Source organism: Clarias gariepinus, chromosome 12 (genome assembly GCF_024256425.1).
Source record: "Clarias gariepinus isolate MV-2021 ecotype Netherlands chromosome 12, CGAR_prim_01v2, whole genome shotgun sequence".
Classification (NCBI taxonomy): Eukaryota; Metazoa; Chordata; class Actinopteri; order Siluriformes; family Clariidae; genus Clarias; species Clarias gariepinus.
Window position 1 is genome coordinate 22,678,721 of NC_071111.1, and position 19,156 is coordinate 22,697,876.

Sequence of the window (19,156 nt, forward strand, 5' to 3'; positions counted from 1 at the left end):
TGGGACAAGGACGAAACGTCCTGGACTGTTCCTCAGTGGGCCAAAGTCCTTTTTTTAGATGAGAGTAAGTTTTGCATTTCATTTGGAAATCAAAATCCCAGAGTCAGGAGGAAGAGAGGAGTGCAAACTCGTGCGACCTTAACCACGAAGTGAATCTACAGTAAGGGTTGTTGTGAAAAGAAAGATGTAAGACACTAAACCCAACAACACAGAAGATGTGAAGGCCACCATCAGAGTAACCTGGGCTTCCATAACACCTCAGCAGTATCACAGACTGATCGTCTCCCTGGCATTTTAATAAACAAAAAGTGGCCTTGAGCAGTATTTAAATTTTCTGGGATACTGAATTTTGAGTTTTCATTAGCTGTGAGCCATAATCATTAAAAAGGAAAAGAAATAAACACTTTATTACAGTGTGTAATAAATCTATGAATTAGCTTCACTTTTTAAAATTTAATAACTGAAATAAGTCAACTTTTCGATGATACTCAAATTAATTGCGATGTACCTACACATGTATAAGTTTATCAAATAATAAAGTGTGAATCGGTTCATCAAAAGCTGACCCATCAAAAAAAAATCTAGTAAGTTGCAGTCGATAAAATCACAGAGCTCTAGTGAGCAGCCATGTTGATTTGAACTCGAAGAGAAGTTGGAATTTTAGTGTTTTCTTTGGCTAGATCAGAGGAACAGAAAGATTCATTAATGTACTTGCAGAGCAATCAAAATCGTTTTATGATTCCCAGAAATCTTGAGGAAAAACTCCACAGTATGTTTAATAGTGTTGTGTAATTCCAACATTATTATTTTCCGCCCATTTGGTATCACGCACATACAAACTCATTCAGAGAAATAAGCCACCTTAAAACTTCTCATTTTTTTCTTTTTTATTAAAAAAAAAGAAAAAAAAAATCAACATTTCATTTGTTACAACAGCTTATAGTATTACTGAATGGGCTGTACATGTCCATTTTATACAATGTTTACATGTAAAGCGATCAATGTACAAAATAGTCGAGTTAGTGGAATAAAGAAATACATGACTTATTACTAACCAAATGTTGGTCACCTTGAAATATATCCTTGCAAAGCACTGTGGTATCAAACAAAAAAAAAAAAAGAAAAGAAAAAAAGGAGATGAAAAGAAAATAGTCTTCCATCAACAGGCCTCACCGTCCTTCACTCTCCATCTGAACTCTCTGCTATGATCCTACATGCAGGAGCCAAAGTGCTTAATGTTTCACCCCTCCGTGGCAGCACGAGGCAGCCGGCATTTTTTCTGTAACGTCCATCACAAACTTTTAAAATAAACACCTTCCTCATCTTCGAGTCTGAACCTTAAGTCAACACCACTTCAGACATCACAAGCTTAAGAAAAGAGAAGCCTTTGCTTGAAAAAAGAAAAAAATGTTATATATATGTATATATATATATATATATATACACACGACTTAAGGTGAAACAGTAAGGCCTGATCCTAATCAGAGTTTCATACCTTTGGTAGCCCATGAAAGTTTGCTTTCTTTTTATTTTTTTATTTTTTATGATAAATTGCTACAACTGTAAAAACTATATGACATGATGGCACCTAATAAAATGTTGATTCTTTGAGAACTTTGTCACACATTCATGCAGGTTTTCAGACTCGCGCGTTGTCGTACCGGTAACTAAGCCGAGGTACCCTAAAGTGCAGAAAGAGACTGAGGATATTGCCTGATAACGATGCTGGTTGGACTGGATGGCGCATACACTGAGAAGGGAAATTACCCAAGAGCCTTTGCAGTAGGCAGAGACCGCACCGGGCTTTAACAGGACAAATTTGTAAAGAATGTAAACAGATATGTATCTGATTGTACCGCATGATAAGGTTTCAGATTCATCACAGTGAATGGATGCAGTGGATTTCGGGCACAGGGATTTAAAAAAAAACTAAAAGAAAGAAAAACAAGGCAGCAGCGTGACTGGAACTGTACAGGAGTCGAAACTTAAAAGCTTAGTGAATCAGAAATTGTGAATTGGGCGTGTTAATTAAAAAAAAAAAAAAAAAAAAACGATATATTAAATCAGATTAGAGAAGAGCGGCGCAGACGCGACATGCTGATTGTCTACACACGACCTGTAGGTGTGTAATGTGCAGTCTGTCTGAAATATAGTTCAAAACATAGTTGTGAAACAGAGTTATGGAAAGTTTCTAAAGCAAAGAAATATAAATATAGCTGTGCTGGTGTAATGTCCCTTATTTTAAAGAAAAAAAAAAAAACTAGTAAAATCTATTAGTTAGGCTTGCTTTATCATACGCCAAATGATAATAAAAATAATAATGCTTAAAAGGTTCCGATTTAGCCATTAACTAAAGAGACATAGTTTTTTTTTTTAATGGATTAAGAGCATCAGAACTAAGTCAGCACTTCTATGTCTTTATTTTAAAACAAACAAACAAAAAACCCTCTGCATTGACACTCCAGGATGGAAAAGCCAAGAGTACGTGCTTAATAAACCTATCAAAACATGTGAAGGGAAAAAAAAAAAAAAAAAAAAAAAAACTTTGTTAAGGGGTCAGATGTTCTTCGGCTTCTGATGCCCAGCACGGATTGTCGCTGTGCTTTTTCATGGTTGTACGTTTATATAGAAAAATAGAACGAAGCATATATCATGGGGGGACAAAAGAAAAAAAAAAAAAAACTACTCTGGTAAAGCACTGCAAGGATATCATGGAGAGATTTACAACTTTTCTTCCTTTTATAGCTTATAAATATGGTATCTATACAATATGTAGTACAAAAATATTGACATTTTATGGGCACTGGTAGTCTTACAAAAAAAAGTAAAAAAAAAAAAAAAAGAGAGAGCTGCAAAATGATTTAAAAGAGCTTTAAAAAAAAAACTGCTCAGGCACGATATGCTTGTCCTGGATTGTGTACTGAATGTTAGAGATGAATGTTTTAAAGTGGATAGATCTCATAAGGAATACATCGTGCTGATGGCTGGTGAGGAGACAGAGAGCAGGGACAAGCTGCTCTTGGATGAGATCTGACCGACTCACAGGTGCACTCGGATAGGATAGGGAAAAAAAACAAAAAACAAATAAAAAACAAATGAACAACGTTGAGGCAAAAAGTGAAGATTTTGGTTATTTTTCTCAAGACCGTACAACAGTGGTGTTTTCCTTGTCTGTCCTTGTCTGGAGCTCGCTTTTAGAGCCACTGGAGCCAAAAGAAGAAAGTCGTTGCGTCGTCCTGATGACTGGACCAACAGCATCACTCCGTCTAAACATCTGCCGTCTTCTTATTGCTACAGCGTTCGTTTTCCAATACGTCCGTGCTGTGCTCTCTAGATATATTCAAGGCCGTCACCAGGAACAACACGTTCCTCTTTCAGCTTGTAGGAGAGCTCTCTCTGGCTGATCAGAATCAGACTTAGTGGTTGAGCTTCAGACAAAATGGCCCCCGCTGAACAGAGCTGAGCGGTGCAACACCGGTCACAGCCACAGGGAGGCTCCATTCTCCTTCCTGTTTTTTTTTTTTTTTTGGCATCAGAAAACTTTGACGACCCGCAGTCCTCTCCCTCACATTTCCCACGAGTGCTTCAGCCTCAGAGACAGGTAGCTCGATTATGCACTCTTGGATTAAGGCAACAAGATGTTTGAGTGAATTTAATAAAATTTTCTTCGTTTAAAAAAAAAAAAAAAATTTACAAATTTTTTTTAGCAATACAAAGCTCTATGGCATAACCAATAAACGCTGTATAGAAAATATATAAATATGCTTTCTTTTCTTATTTTTTTCTTTTTTTTACAAGTATCCGCCACCTCTGCACGCCAAAGTGTCTTTTCTTTTCCCTAAATTTGTTCCTGTTCTTTACAGAACATACACATCAGTCACTCTTCTTTATTTAAAAAAAAAAAAAAAAAAAAAAAAAGTCATTCTATGCACAAATGCTATTTACACCGATTGAGATGGCGGGGCAGAGAGGAGGAGGGGTTGAGGTTGGGGGGTGTTATGGACGTGATCGGTGTGGCTCAGGACGAGTCGGTGCAGGGCGAAGGAGGCGGAGGGTAGAGGTGCTGCGAGTAGCTGCGCTCCGTGTACGGCGAGGGCGGGCAGCTTTCGCAGTTCTCCTCAGCCGACAGGTATTGGCTGCGCGGCGTGGGAGGCGGCGGGAAGGGCTCCGAGTCGTAGTTGGCATCGCTCGCGTAGCCCTTAGCCATGATGCTGGATGTGACGGGCTGCGCTCTGCGGCCTGGCGTGTAGTCGCTGTCACATACATCTGTGCTGCACGGCGTGGTCGGGGGAGCGAAGTGCCGGTAGCTGTACGGTCTGTAGCTGGAGAGACAGAAAGAGCACTCGGTTTACACAAGCAGAGTACAGTGGATACACCAGAAAGATTTTATAACCATATTGTTCTAAAACAAAAACCAAAACCAAACAAACAAATCAAAATAATAAATTTTAAAGCTATTTTAATCTTCAGATATCAAAGAATTAACCTTTTTTTTTAAATTTTGACACTATCTTAAAGAGTCTGTTCCAAGACCCACAGGCAATCAAACAATTTACTATAAAACTGAATTTTATACCAATCATTTACATTCCAGGCATTTGGCACACGCTCTTATCCAGGACAACTTATATTTTATCTCATTATACACATCTGAGCAGTTAATGGTTAAGTGTCTTGCTCAAGGCTCCAACAGTGGTAATTTGCTTGTGGGGTTTGAACCTGAGACGTTCCAAACCCTAGTCCAATGCCTTATCCACTGAGCTACGCCTGACCCCAATCACAAATTAAACCTTTATAATATCAGCTTCTTAAACTTACTGAAGCCTCCTCAAGAAGACACATGTACAGGCCCATTTGAGGCTTGCCAATGAACAGAGGAGGATTGTGAGAAAGTGCTGTGGTCCAACAAGATAAGACCAAAATTGAGCTCTTCTCGATGACGCAACACACGACCCACGTTTTTTTTTTTTTTTCTGACTATGACCCCAAGACCAACATCCTTACAGTCAAGCACGCAGGTGAAAACATCATGCTCTGGAACTGCTAAAGGTACAGGCCGACCACATTGAGGAAAATAGACTGGGACATTTATTTACAAATTTTTAGATGAGAACAATCCTGAAGATGGGTCATGGATGGGTTTTCCAGCATGATGATGACCCAAAACATACTGACAAAAGATTGCCTTAAGAGGAAACGCATTAAGGCCATGGCAAGGCCTAGACAGTCTCCAGACCATGTAAAACATTTATGGAGGGAGCTGAAACTTCGAGTTGCCAAGTGATGGGTAAGAAATCTGATGGATTTAGGAAAGATCTGTAATTAAGAGTGGACCAAAATCCCTCCTGAGATGTTGTGCAAAGCTGGTAACCAACTACAAGAAATGTCTTAACTCTGTGCTTGCCTTAGTCTGGTTTTGCTTTGGGATCAAATACTTACTTTCCTCAATGAGATGCAAATCAATTTATAACCATTGTATCATGTGCTTTTTCTGGATTTTCGCTTTCTCTATCCTTTACAATAAACCTATGATAAAAATGATAGACCCTTAATTTCTTTGTAAGTTCAAACCTACAAAATCTGCGGGGGATTAAATAACACATTTCCCTTTCTGTATAAAGGTTACATTATACACTGTGTTTAATGATGCTGAGAATAAGGATTAGGATAACCATATTAAGAACGTAAATAACGCTACCTGTATGAGCGGTGTGTGGAGGGACTGTTGGACGAGTAGCCGAACTCCATCGTGTACTGCGAGCGCACTGTAGCTGGTGAAGGAGGAGGGTTCAGAATCTGGGTGGGAAAAAAAAAACAGATGTAAAGAAACATGTAATTGTTTCTTTTGCCGACCAACATCTTAAAAAATGTAATTATTTCTTTACTGGTCTGATTAAAAAGCTACTTGGGAGCTGCTAATAACTTCACACGCTCCACATCACTCTCCAGCCAAGAAGCCCTGAGGTTTCTTGTTTATTATGGGATGAATTTTTCCTATGAGTGAGTTAAGCCTGGGTTTAGCAGCCACTACCCTCCCCCCCTCTCGACACCTTGGTAATATTGTGGAGCGCTAACCAATACAAAGGACTAATGCAAAAAGTATAGGTGAGGTACAAGTATAATATATATATGTATAGGTATAAGTAAGAGGTGACGCTTTATTTTGCTTACAGGAGGAAAGTAAGTGCCCTTTGTGCTGGATGAGCTGCTTGAAGAAGCCCCCGTTACGTGAGCGCGATCGTACGGCGGCCCGCTGCTTCCACCCATAATGCTCAACGAGCCAATCACAGACTTCCCACGGGACATGCCTGCAAAAGAATGGACGAAGCATTAGGAAAGTGGACACGGACACACACACGCAGTCTTTCCAGACGCTAATCAAGGCACTGTGTCTCACAAGTCTCACCTGGAAGTGACCCGGACAGGGAGCTCGGGTGTGGCACGTAGCCCAGGGGCACGGAGGACGGTCCATGCACAACGAAATCATTGGTCATGGTCTCGCCGTCGTCCTTCATCTGTGGGCACAGGACACGCTGGCACACAAAGTACACTGCGCCCACGACGAACAGCGTCATTACCACGCCGACGATCGAGCCGATGGTGTTGGTGGGCTGGGGCGAAGGTTCCTCCGTTGGGTCTGTGGGTAAATATCACAACGTTATACGCTGTTCTGTTCCAGAGCGGGCAAAACTATACTGCATTATTGTACTGAAAAAGAGGAACAAGTGAGCTCACAGCAGCCAATTTCATCCGAGTTGTCGGTGCAGTCCGTGTTGTGGTCGCACTTCTTGTGTTTGCCGATGCACTGGCCATTGTTACAGGTGAACTGATCTGGAGGGCAATGAACTACAGGAGAGTGGAAAACACATGGCTGTGGGAAATGCAGCGGGAAGCATTCTCACGCAAACTCAAAAAAAAAAAAAAAACTCCAGACGGATTTTTTTTTTTACGTGTGGACTTGCCTGAATTGACTGAGACCAATTACGGTAAAGTAAAAACTTTCAACAGCAAACAGATGAGAAGGAAACTCAGGCGCTCGGCGTCGTGGAAAAAAGATGCGTCTGCCATTATGGCTGCAAGAATATATGATATTTTTGGTACTACTGGTCGTTCCTCACAGTGTTGGGTGAAATTTTGGAATGCTCCAGCTTCTGATCTTAAGGCTGTTTCTGATATGACATTATTAAAAGCAAAACTAAAAACCTTTCTTTTTTCTCAAGCATATAACGAGAATTTACGTGTCTACTGATTATAACGTTCTCATCAATGGCTATTATCAAGATTTTTTTTTCCTCCTGATTTTCTACCTAATTTGGTCGTATCCAATTCCTCCTAGTCACTAGGGGGCTCCACATTAAGACTACTACCACTCAGTCGGGCCAAAAACGTGTTTCCTCCGAACCACGTGACGCCAGCCGACCGCATCTTTTTCACCCTCTGAGGACAGCGCTATCCGCTCCTTCCGCTTGCGTGAGCTTACAGATGCCCCTGATTGACTGTAGAGCCGTGATTAATGTGGGAGAACGAGGTACCTCTAAATTTTTTTAACATTGTAAATGTTAAGTCAACCATGTGGACGTTAATTAATTGTGCTATTCAAATTAACTTGACTAAGAAATATATGATGTAGCACTCGGTAATATGTGGGACCTCTAGCTAGGTCGAGAAATAAATCTAAAACAACAGGGGCCACAATTAGGAAACCTGAGGCGTACCATCGCACTTGTTCTCGTCCGAGCGGTCCTGGCAGTTGATCTCGCCATTGCAGCGCAGCGAGAGGTCCACACATTGCTTACTGTCGCACTGAAACTCGTCGTCGGAGCACACGGGGCAGTCCTGCTCGTCGCTTTCATCCTTGCACTCGATGTACCCATCGCAGCGCCAGGCCTGCGGGATACAGTCCACCTCCCCGGAGGTGCATGAGAACTGCTCAGGGGAACAAGTGGGCGGCTCTGGATGGGAACAGATGTGAAAAAATGTGAATAAACACCTAAGCAATTAGATCTGGAATTCTAAATGCAAATGTGTCCTAATTAGTGGAGTGTTATTTAAACGGCTCTGAAGTTGTAAGAACAGAAACGCAAATTGCTTTGAAGTTTTATACCTCCACAGGATAGTTCGTCCAGGAGAAGGACCAGGTGAACAGGGCAGGAGCAACGGGTCGTACCGTCTCCTTTGACTATACAGATGTGGGAGCATCCTCCGTTGTCTTGGGTACATGGGTGTTTATCTGGAACACACAAGATTGCAGAGAGAGCTGTAAATCTCGTTCTTTGTGGCAGACTATTTCCCAGAATAACAAGCGATTAAGTAACCCGTTTTACACTAAAGTGAACGAGGTTCTAGTTCATTTCTGGTGCTGGTTTAAAGCTGGTGCAACAGCAAACCTTCAAAGAACTGGCTTTGTTCCATGGACTCGAGTCACGTCGTTACATCACTGTATACGTCCATGTATGTCTTTGTTTTCCTCATCAATACAGTCAGCGTGTTTATCAACAAGGCTTGTGCGCTCTGCTTTAAGAGCCTGTTTTTTTTTTTTGCACACATTCTCGAATAAACTCGAATGTTTCTCAAAGGGCCCGTTCTTCTAATGAAAATCCCAAATAATATAGCGCTGATCAAAGTCAGGTCGTGATCAAAGACAAAGGGCCGCCTGGAACAGACTTAGCATCTGCAGCGCTTCCTAACGAGTAAGGCGCGTGACTTACTGTACTCGTCCATGTGAAGCTCGTGGACCGCGTGGATGTCAGTCAGCGCGGTAATGCGGGCTTGGATTTTCGTGCGGCCCTCGCGGGTCGTCTTGTCGATGCGCTCGATCATCTGCTGCTGCCGGTCGATCCAGTAAAGGTGATTCCCGAACACAGTCAAGCCCACTGGCTGCAGTATGTTGGAGTCTTCAATAACGATCCGATTGGCGCCTGCGAGGGGGGAACGAAAACAAACAAAAAATAAATAAATAAAGTACAAGGGAATGGAAATTAGTGAGGACTGAAGGGAAACTACACCAATTCTTTAGTCTAGCATGTGCGGGAAAACAGAAAGGCGCGCACACACACACACACACACACACACACACACACACACACACACACACACACAAAGATTAACCGCCAGGGAAACGAGATATATTTGGACTAGGGAAAAGTGATTTATATTGTTTTGGCACTGGAGAGCATTTGCGTAACAATCTAATGTGGGACAGCAGAGGGGAAATCATTTTTGCGTGATGAGAATAATGGGTAAAATGTGTCTGAATCGGGGCCAGACCTCACAAAAAGCTTTCCAGCAGAAAATGAGTGCAAACACACACAGAGAGGGTGCAGTAAAAAATCCGACTCCACAGAGCACTACTTGTCTCTTCATTAGAGCTAGAAGCAGTGTGTTTTCTCTCTCTACTCTCTCTAATTTACGCTGATGATAAAACCTGTTAGCCATTTTAGATTTAAAGGTTTGCAATGATTAAAACATTTAAAATTAAAGTTGCTGGAGTGAAATAATTAGAGCTGGACAACAGAGAGGAAAAACACACACACGATTTCATTTGCATCGCAGGCTACGTGTCACCTCCGCTGTGATTTATATTTGGATAGACGTGTGGATTTTTTTTAGAAAGAGAACATTTTTTCCCCCTTTTTCGTTTCGTTTGCTTCTCCCTCTGGCTTTTTAACGCGAGATCAGCCAAGTCATGTCTAACTACTCCAAATCTCCAGAGTGAGACCAGACTCGGTTGTTGCTTTGCAATCAGCAACCACAAAACTAAACCGTGCTGCGCAAAAAGTAAAAAAAAAAAAAAAAAAAAGAAGGATGAATTGTGAACATTAAAAATCTTTTCACATTCACATTTGGTATTTACCATTGATTGTAAGTGATCAGGATTGTGTGCAGGTGTAAATGTGGTCCAGTGCTCACTGAGATATGATCATTTTGTCTATACCTGCCTTTAACATACATCTTAAGTAATTATTAATATTATTGATATTTCAGCGCTGATGACGTCACATTTAAACAGCGATCTAAGATCTACTTAAGTACTGAAGGTGAGAGACCTCTTCAGAGGATCTCATTCAGAAGGCAGTAGTGGCTCAGTCGTTTAAGGTTCTGGGGTACTGAATGGGGACGGTCAGAGGTTTAAGCTCCAGCACTCCCATTGGTTGGCCCTCGAGCAAGGTCCCTTTAACCAAGCAGGGGCGCTGTATCCTGGCTGACCCTGCGCTCTGACCCTAGCTTTCTAACTGAGATATGAATTAATAATTTCACTGTGCTGTGACAAATAATTAAAGGTTAATCTTGAGAGGGGAAATATTGTCAAACAGTGTCATCCCAAATCTTCTTTTTTTGTCTTTCGGCTGTTCTCTGCATTTTCTTCTCTTAAAACAACTAACTTCATGTCCTCTCTCACTGCATCCATAAATCTTCCTCAGCATCCTTCCCCCATATGAAACTACCTCAATCTGTTCTCTCTGACTTTATCTCCAAAACATCTAACAGTGGTTGTCCCTCTGATGGACTCGCTCTTGACCCTATTCATCCTTGTTACTCGCAAAGAGAACCTCGACATCTTTATCTCTGCTGCCTTTTCTTCAGTGCCACTGTCTCTGAGTCGTAGAGCATCGCTGGTCTCGCCACTGTCTTGTACACCTGTTATTCTTGCCGACACTTGTTTCACACACTGCTGTAAGCGTAACCATAAACAAATGTCAGATGTTGTGTAGTTGATGACGCAAGTGTATAGTTGTTCTCTGTGTGATCATGAACAGAAAGGCGAATATCGCCACCTAGTGTATCGGAGTGTGAAGATTTCAAAAGGGTACTGGAAGAATTTTTTTTCATGTGAAAGTTGAGCAGTGGGTGGGAATGGAGGAGGTGGTGGTGGTGGTGTTGGTGGGGGCGAGAGTGGTGTTATGAATCATACTCAAGCAAACAGGAAATATGCATGGAGGTGCCATTTAATACATCTTATAAATTTTCTTTAAACTCACATTACGTTATTTTTCTACTCATAACTCACCCGACAGATCGCTGCTCTCGATGCGCCGCAGCTCCATGTCGGCCCAGAACAGCTTGCCGAGCTCGTTGTCAATAGCAAGGGCGCCGGGTTTGCTCAGGCCGCTAAAGAAGAGCACCTCTCGCTCGGTGCCGTCCAGAGCTGCCCGCTCAATCTTAGGAGAGCGCTCCTGCAGGTTGGTGAAGTACATGTACCTGCAGGTGACGGAGCCAATAGCATCCGCGTGTTTTAGTGTGCAAAACTTTTTATTCCATCCTGCCTAATCTTGCGCATGTGAAATGTCTAAAGCAGCCACCATAAAAAGTTAAAATCTATAAAATGCAACCATGAGATTCACAAGATTTTTTTTTAACAAGCAAGAATGTGAATTATGCTCATTACTTTAACTCAGTTAACAAATGAAATGCTAAAAAACAGTTCCAGACCAAAGCAAAAATGTTTTTCTGTAAATGTTGCCTCTTTCAGTGCACAAGCAGCTTTTTTATTGCAACAGGGAACCTCAACATGACCTTAAAAACATGTTCTATCATCAGAAAAAAAGAAAAAAAAAAAGGCTCTGTAATTTAAGTTCAAGCACAGTTCACAGCATAGCTTAAGACCGAGAGAAAGGCTGGAGAGATTCATGACCTATTGCCCAACAGAGCCTTGCTTCAAATGATCAGTAGCCCATATATATATATATATGACTACTGACTTTTCTTTTTTTAGAGAATATGTGTTACTACACACATTGCTGGCATTGCTGGAGTTTTAAAAAGGGGCTCTTGAAGTGTTTATACCCCTCTGTATACATATAAATATATTCACTGACAAGGTTGATTATTTAAATATGCTCAACTATCACGGCTGGGACGTTTCCCCCAATTAAACAATTCTGTTCCATGTTGCTTCATGTGACAACACACGCGGTTGTATGTTTTTAAGTAGACGGTATTATGTTTGTTTTTACATAATAACCCACACAATCATGAAAAAAAAAAAATCCTTTTTGATCCTTTACTCCAATTTGACAAGCATGTAAACGCAGTTGTAAAGAGTAGCTTATTTTCCCCATCTCAGATCAGTGGCAAAGGTGAAACACTTTCTTTCCAGTAAAGACCTTGAAATTGTAATTCATGCACTAATTTCCTCTCGATTGGATTACTACAACTCTTTGTACTTTGGCCTACACAAATCTACACTGTCTCGGTTACAGATGGTCACAATGCAGCAGCCAGATTTTTAACAGGAACTAAGTACAGTAAAGGGATCAGATCTCTGTCTCAAAATACAATTTAGAGTCGATTTTAAGATTCTTCTTTTTGTATACAAAGCATTTTATAATTCTGCCTCATTCTGCAGTATATTTGCGATCTCATTAAGGCGTATATACAGTCTTTAGGCCATTAAAATCAAGTGATCACTTTGTCCCCCATTTACGATTTAAAACTAAAAAGTGATCGAGCTTTCTCATTATCTGCCCCAAAGCTGTGAAACAGTCTACCAACATAAACATCAGAGCTTCTCCATCATTGGATGCCTTTATAGCTAGCTTAAAGACTAATTTATACTCTTTGAATAGTTGAGTTTGTTTGATATATTTACTCATTTTAACTGTTTTTTTGTTACATGTTTTATTTTGTTTTTATTGCACAGCACTTTGGATCAATCATGGTTATGTTAAAATTGTGCTCTATAAATAAAATTTGCCTTTGCCTTGCTTTGCCACACAGTGGAGAAACGGATTAACAGATTTTTTTTTTTTTCGAAAAAAAAAAAAACAATTAATAAGAGGCTCTGAATTTTTTTTTTTTTTAAGTTTAGTTTACTTTTTTTTATTAGTTTATGATTAATTGCCCAGTACTGACTCACCCTCTCTCGGGGTTAACCACAATGGCACGGGGTTTGTCATGCTCTCCACGGAGGACCACTCCGACACGTGAGCCGTCGAGGCGGGTCACGTTGATCACGTTGGTCACCTCGCTGGTCCAGTAGATGAAGCGACTGTAGATGTCAATACTCAGGTCATATGGCTGCAGGCCCAGATTGTGACCTCCGGGTGGGCTGGACACCACAGTCATACTCTGAGGATTAAAAACCGGTCATAATGCAGCAATGCGCACAAATAAAATAAAACACTTACACACACAATGTGTAAAACTAGCAGTATGGGATGTGCGTGGCAGTGTACCTGATTGCCGTCCTCCTGGGCCCGCCGGATGACGTTCTGTTTGGTATCGATCCAGTAGAGATGTTTGTCGAGCGGGTCGTAATCGATGGCTCGCACGTTTCGCAGGCTGTGAATGGGTAGGATGATGTCAGGGCTCTGCTGCTCGTCCATTACCATCCGACTGATAGCGGGTTTCTGGCTGAACAGTAGGAAAGAGGTGGGTGCTGGAAGAGAGGCAGAGAAGAAGAAGACAAGATTGTTTAACAACTCTCATAAAGGTTCTTCTGTTCACCTAACGAAATAAATCAACAGGACATTTTGAATAAATGTCTGACACTGACACGCACCATACTGAAATACCGAAAACCAAACAGGAATTCAACATCTGTTCATAGAAACGTTGAACGTACACAACAAGTCTACCTGGGACAAATATCGGGTCATAGTGGTACGATAGACAGACCTCACCTCTGGGAGTGCGTACGAGCGTGCCTCCTGAGCCACCCCTGAGTGAGCCTCAGCATGAATCTCGAGTGTTTTTACTATGTCAGACATGGCAGAGGAGCCGAGGACGGCTTAAGCCAGGCTTTGGTTTCTCACTGCCTGCCAACTTGGCAGTGTCCTAGGCGACCGAGAGAGCTTTATAAAGCTCAGAGCAAGCCTGCAGCCGAAAGTTTCCCTCCCTCTCAGAAGGCCTCGCTCAGCTCCAGGACCTGCTGCACACTTCCCACAACACCCCACAACACCCCACACCCAGAGCTGCCTCGAATTGTGTGCAGCCACTCACCCTGTCAAAAACGACCAGAACGAGTGTGAGCAACTGGGGCCTGAGCTTTAAGAGTTGAGTGTGTGTGCGTTAAAAAAATAAAAAATTAAAAGTGCACACGTCGGTAATTATGATGCACACTGCGTACCTGCGTATCTAGCGCACACATCAGGGACAGTGTTGGAAGTGTTTTTAGACGACATCGCCAACGCTGTGCTAAAGACGCAGTGTGGGTTGTTTTTTTTTTTTTTTTTTTTAGACCAGAAAGATTTGTTTTGGCTTACAAATGAGCTGGTTTTGATTCCTAAGCAGCATCATCATCTTGTAGATATAATTTTCACTTGGAGGTACAGACACTTTAGGAATAAAAGATTTTTCCAGGAGGTCTGGTCTGGCATCACTTAGACGAGCGGTTCTCCAAAAAGTGAGGTCTGGGACTCCAGCGGGCCGTGAAGTATAGCTATGAGGTTGTGGGGGTTGAGGGGGGTCAGCAACCTTTTTTTATTTATGGTTTTTACAGTGGTGGAAATCACAAGCCACATTGTCAAAGTTATTCTATTTAGGGGTCCAAGCAACAACATCTACATGTAAATTATGTATGTTCACAATAATACACTCGCACTGAGGGGGTGTGTGTGGAATTTATTTTACAGTTTGAGGGGTGCCTGGCTACGCTCTGAGAACCACTGTTTTAGACATCTCTAAGCCACACTGTGGGATTTATAACAGGGATTGTGTGCAGAACACAGAAAATGCATGTTTCTATGAATATGAAACTTGTACAATGCAAAAAAAAAAAAAAAAAGAAAAGAAAAGAAAGAAAAAAAAAAATGTTGGCTAACCAGGACTACACTTTTGGTTTAGTCATATGTATACACACACGTGTTAATCAGGACTAAAAATTGCTTCAGGGTATTTTTATGCAACAGACCTTCTTCTAACCATGTTTAAAATACCAGGCTTTTTTGGATGTTCTGGTTCTGCTATACCACGGTTCTGTCCAGGCTGAAAGAGTGAAACCTTATATAAAGACCTATATGAGTGAGTGTGTGAAAAACAGTGTGAGAAAGTGTTCATGTATAGCTCACCACTGCAGGTCTTGTTGTCGTCGTTGAGCGAGTAATGCGCCGGGCAGCCGCAGACGTAACTGCTGACGGGCACGGCCAGGCACAGGTGCGAGCAGTGGCCGTTGGTGGAGGCGCAGGCGTTCCAGCCTCCCTGACGTGACGAGTGGAACACCAGGATGTCCATGACGTAATCCAGGTGACCCTGGATGAGTGTGCGGTTCTGCCCACTGGTTTTGTTGGCGCGCTCGATGCTGCGCTGGCTCCAGTCCGTCCAGTAAATGTAGTCTTGGTATTGCGTGAGACCAAAAGGGTGGGGCAAGTCGTCTGCGATCACCTCGCGCTCGCGACCTTAAGCAGGAACAATGTTGTTAACAAAACAAAACAAAAAATATAACCAAGCTAAACCATTCAAAACAGGAAAAAAACTTAAAAATCTAAACACACTCATGCCAGGTAAGATAACGTTGAACAGGGAATTAACATCCTGAACCTTTTCACCTTTTCACCTTTTCATTTTCGTTATTTCCCAGTAACCCACAGGTGTGAGATATACCTGCGGTGGGGTAGCCAGGCATTACCTGCCAGCACAGAAGTGGTCTACTACATACGATCTTTAACACAATATTTTGACTCATTTGATTATTTCTACTAATTGCACATTCCAGAGATCCAACCTACTAACCCTTCCTTCCAGCTCCAGCAGTTTTAACCTTTTAAAAAAAAGTTTATTTGCAAAACTATTATTTGGTTACAAAAACAACAGAAAATTATCTTATGAATCTGTTCCATTTCTTTGCCCATGGGAACCATTAAAAAAATGTGTGTTGTGTAGTTGTACGAAATGTAATAAAATTCAGTTCATTATATTGATTAGTTTGTAGGTTTTAATAGATAATAAATTAAAATAAATATATATGATGTCTCATCAAAACAGGTTTTAATAAATATATATGATATATACAATGCCAGGATTGCGCAATATAAGGTGTCGAATCCAATATTTATCACCTTATACCAAAGTATAAAATACCAAATATGATAAATTTAATAAAATTCAGTTTTTCATATTATTACAATTACACAAGCATGACAGAGCAATAACTTTTTAAGGGGTCCCAGGGGCAAAGAAATAGCACAGATCCGTAAGACTGGTAGCGATAAAATTTAAACATTTTTAATTGAAACTTACGGTACACAACATATGAGAAAACCAAAATGCACAGTTTGATGTCTGAATGTATAAGCGTGAGTACACACTTCCTGTTTTTTTTTTTTTGGCAGCTGACATCCGCTAAATTTACCACCTCTCAGTACAAAATAAACAGGTAGCAAAATAAACAGGTACAGGAGGGGTAGCGTGAGAGGAAAATGTCTGCTACTAGTTAATCAGCTGTGGATGCGGTCGTTCTCCCGGACAGATTGGATGGGCAACATATATTTGGGCGGGCTGCCACTGAGCCACTAATACCCAGACTCCATAACAAATGTTATGAGGTTGCACAACCTGAAGCACCGGAATCTTAAACATCAGACACAGGAGCTAAGGTACGTTAGACCAAACCAAGTTTAATCTGAACCTCTCACCTAGCATGTTGGAAGATTCAATAAGCGTGGTGTCCAGGTCGGTCCAGTAGAGCCGCCTCTCAGCGTAGTCGATGGTCAGCCCGTTAGCGCGACCCACGTTGAGCACCAGTGTGATCCGGCCAGTTCCGTCCATGGCTGCCCGGTCAATCTTGGGTCTTCCACCCCACTCGGTCCAGTACATGAAACTGGAGAAAGCGTAAGAATTAGTGAGTTTTCGGACACTACCATATCATGGTACAAAAAAAAGCACTAAATAGAGGTAACATGCACTCTAATGCTGTAGTAGGCATTTTGCACAACTAAAGGAAAGATATTTATTCGCCCAGGACAGCTCCAGAGAATCAATACCACGGCACATTAAAGCTCTTCTGACGGCTTATTAACAGCCTGGAGCTGATTTTCCCCTACAGATCGTTTGTATAAATACAGAAATCTCAGCCTATAACCCGCTCCTTTCGCCTTACCCTTCGGCAGGATCCAGTGCCAGAGCTCGTGGACTGTCCAGGTCTTTCCACACCAGGACCTGCCTGTGCTGGCCATCCAGCTTTGCCACCTCGATGCGGTTGGTCCCGGTGTCAGCCCAGTACAGGTTCTTGCCCAGCCAGTCCACCGCCATGCCCTCTGGGTAGTCCAGACCAAACTCCACCACGTGCTCCAGGGCACTGCCGTTCATGAACGCTCGGCTGATGGTCTATTGGGTGCGTGAAGAGAAAGACAAAGCGTTAAGAGATTGTTTTTGCCCATCATGTAAACCTCAGTGGCATTCAATATCTTTTGGGCTTGAACATCTTTTAGATTTGTCACGCTGAAATATTTTCACTTTGGTTACTTTCCCCACAATCTACTGAAGGTGGTCCCAGTTGAAATCATACACTGCATGAGCTCCAACCCAGAGAAACCGAGTGCAGCGGTGCTTTAATCATTCGCCCTACACAGCCCTCACGCTTTCCCACGTCTCAAGCGTATTTTATAGCTACACTGTACTCTGGAGTCCAACTTTGTGGTTGTCTCTACTACATCTACATAAAAATTTCTCAATATGACAACCACAGAGGCTTGGAACAAAACTACCAGACAGAGAAATTTTATTATAGGATAACACAAACAATGTGTGTGTCCACAAAAATATTTTTGCAAATAAATAATACAGTACCTGTAAAAAAAAAAAAAAAAAAAAAAAAGAAAGGAAAAAAAAGACGATACTACTTATTCAATGCTTTTACACACTTTTTTCAGAAGTTAACACAGTCGTAAGTCACATGAGGCTTCTGCCCTCTAATCATAAAATGGAAATAACTCAAATCTGTAATGAGGCAACTGATTAAAAATGAAACAGGCGTACAGGGGATATGAGAGCGCGTAAGAGAGATTGAGAAAGAGGGAAAGGCAGATAAAACATAAAACACAAGAGATAGAGGAAGAAAAAAAAAGCTATCAATTATTTCCCAACCTGCATCTCCAGGGAGCCCATTACTCAGCCATGTTTTAGACAGAGAGCCAAGAAGAACAACGTGGTTTTGCGTGTGTATGTGTGTGTATCCATTTTTCTTCCCCCTCCTCACCTTTAAAGTGATATCGGTCCAGTAGATGCGATTGTCTGTGACGTCGAAGTCGAGCGCGGAGGCCTCCTTGACGCCGGTGAGCGGGATGGCCACGTTGTTGCTGTTGGTTTCTAGAGAGATGCGCCGGATGTCGGTGTGACGTGAGAAGAGGAGGAAGGCTTCGGGCACGATGCACGTGCTCATGTCGCCCATGAGCTCCAGGCCGATGGGACACCCGCATGCCACGCCCTGTGGCCTGTACAAGCACAGGTGACTGCAGCCGCCGTTGTTCTCGGCGCACGGGTTCGTTCCTAAAAAAAAAAAGCGCGTGAGTAATGGCTTTTGCAAGAGTTTGATAAGCAGTTGGATGTCTGTAAGACATTTTAGTTACAAACAATTCATCCTCATTTATTCGTACATTTATATATGAACTTGCTGCTGTGGCAAAAAGTTTAAGTATTTTTGCTAACTGCATATTTTTTTTAATCCCACTTGCTATCGAGCATTTCCTGTATCTTACTTACTAAGCCGTCGTGTAAACTTTTCTTAAGAACGACAATGAGAAGTCCTACTTACCAGAAGTCTGGTTGACATAAGTGGCTTTCAGCCCCATGAGGTCAGGCAGTTGGTCGATGATCACTTCTCGCTCGGCGGTGCGTTTGTGAACGCGCTCGATGCTCCTCCGCTGCCAGTCTGTCCAGTAAACATAGTCGCCCAAAAGGGTGAACCCGAATATGTGTGGAAGTTTGTCCTCGACCAAGATCCTGCGACCTGTACCGTCCATGTTCATCATCTAAATCGGACAGGACAAGAAATTAGAGTGAGACTTTTTCCCCCAAGACATGAATGACTGACTCTTTACTGCAAATTACATGTAAATAAACCCATTATTGCACAGTGTGCAGGTGCATTAGGTCTGAAGTTGAGCTGTTTATTGGGTAAATACATTGAGTGAGCACGAGTACTTTAAAACAGAGCGTGTATGTGTGTGTGTACGCAAAAGGGAGCACTGCCAGTAAAGAGACAGTGTTTTTACATCCTGTG

At 41.9% G+C, this 19,156-nt stretch overlaps 1 protein-coding gene across 1 annotated transcript in view; it reads right to left on the reverse strand.

The window, feature by feature from the left end:
• Nucleotides 1-3,907: 3,907 nt before the first annotated feature.
• Nucleotides 3,908-19,156, reverse strand: part of lrp6 (low density lipoprotein receptor-related protein 6) — a 53,542-nt gene continuing 38,293 nt past the window's right edge. Inside the window, exons 8-23 of the mRNA XM_053508670.1 lie at nucleotides 18,689-18,905; nucleotides 18,134-18,423; nucleotides 17,036-17,262; nucleotides 16,572-16,756; nucleotides 15,009-15,335; nucleotides 13,176-13,378; nucleotides 12,857-13,068; nucleotides 11,009-11,199; nucleotides 8,709-8,918; nucleotides 8,105-8,230; nucleotides 7,716-7,952; nucleotides 6,736-6,846; nucleotides 6,407-6,637; nucleotides 6,172-6,308; nucleotides 5,699-5,796; nucleotides 3,908-4,322 (exon numbers count right to left, since the gene is read on the reverse strand). Coding sequence (XP_053364645.1) covers nucleotides 4,019-4,322; nucleotides 5,699-5,796; nucleotides 6,172-6,308; nucleotides 6,407-6,637; nucleotides 6,736-6,846; nucleotides 7,716-7,952; nucleotides 8,105-8,230; nucleotides 8,709-8,918; nucleotides 11,009-11,199; nucleotides 12,857-13,068; nucleotides 13,176-13,378; nucleotides 15,009-15,335; nucleotides 16,572-16,756; nucleotides 17,036-17,262; nucleotides 18,134-18,423; nucleotides 18,689-18,905 — 3,306 coding nt within the window. The 3' untranslated portion in view covers nucleotides 3,908-4,018. The remainder of the gene's footprint in view (nucleotides 4,323-5,698; nucleotides 5,797-6,171; nucleotides 6,309-6,406; nucleotides 6,638-6,735; nucleotides 6,847-7,715; nucleotides 7,953-8,104; nucleotides 8,231-8,708; nucleotides 8,919-11,008; nucleotides 11,200-12,856; nucleotides 13,069-13,175; nucleotides 13,379-15,008; nucleotides 15,336-16,571; nucleotides 16,757-17,035; nucleotides 17,263-18,133; nucleotides 18,424-18,688; nucleotides 18,906-19,156) is intronic.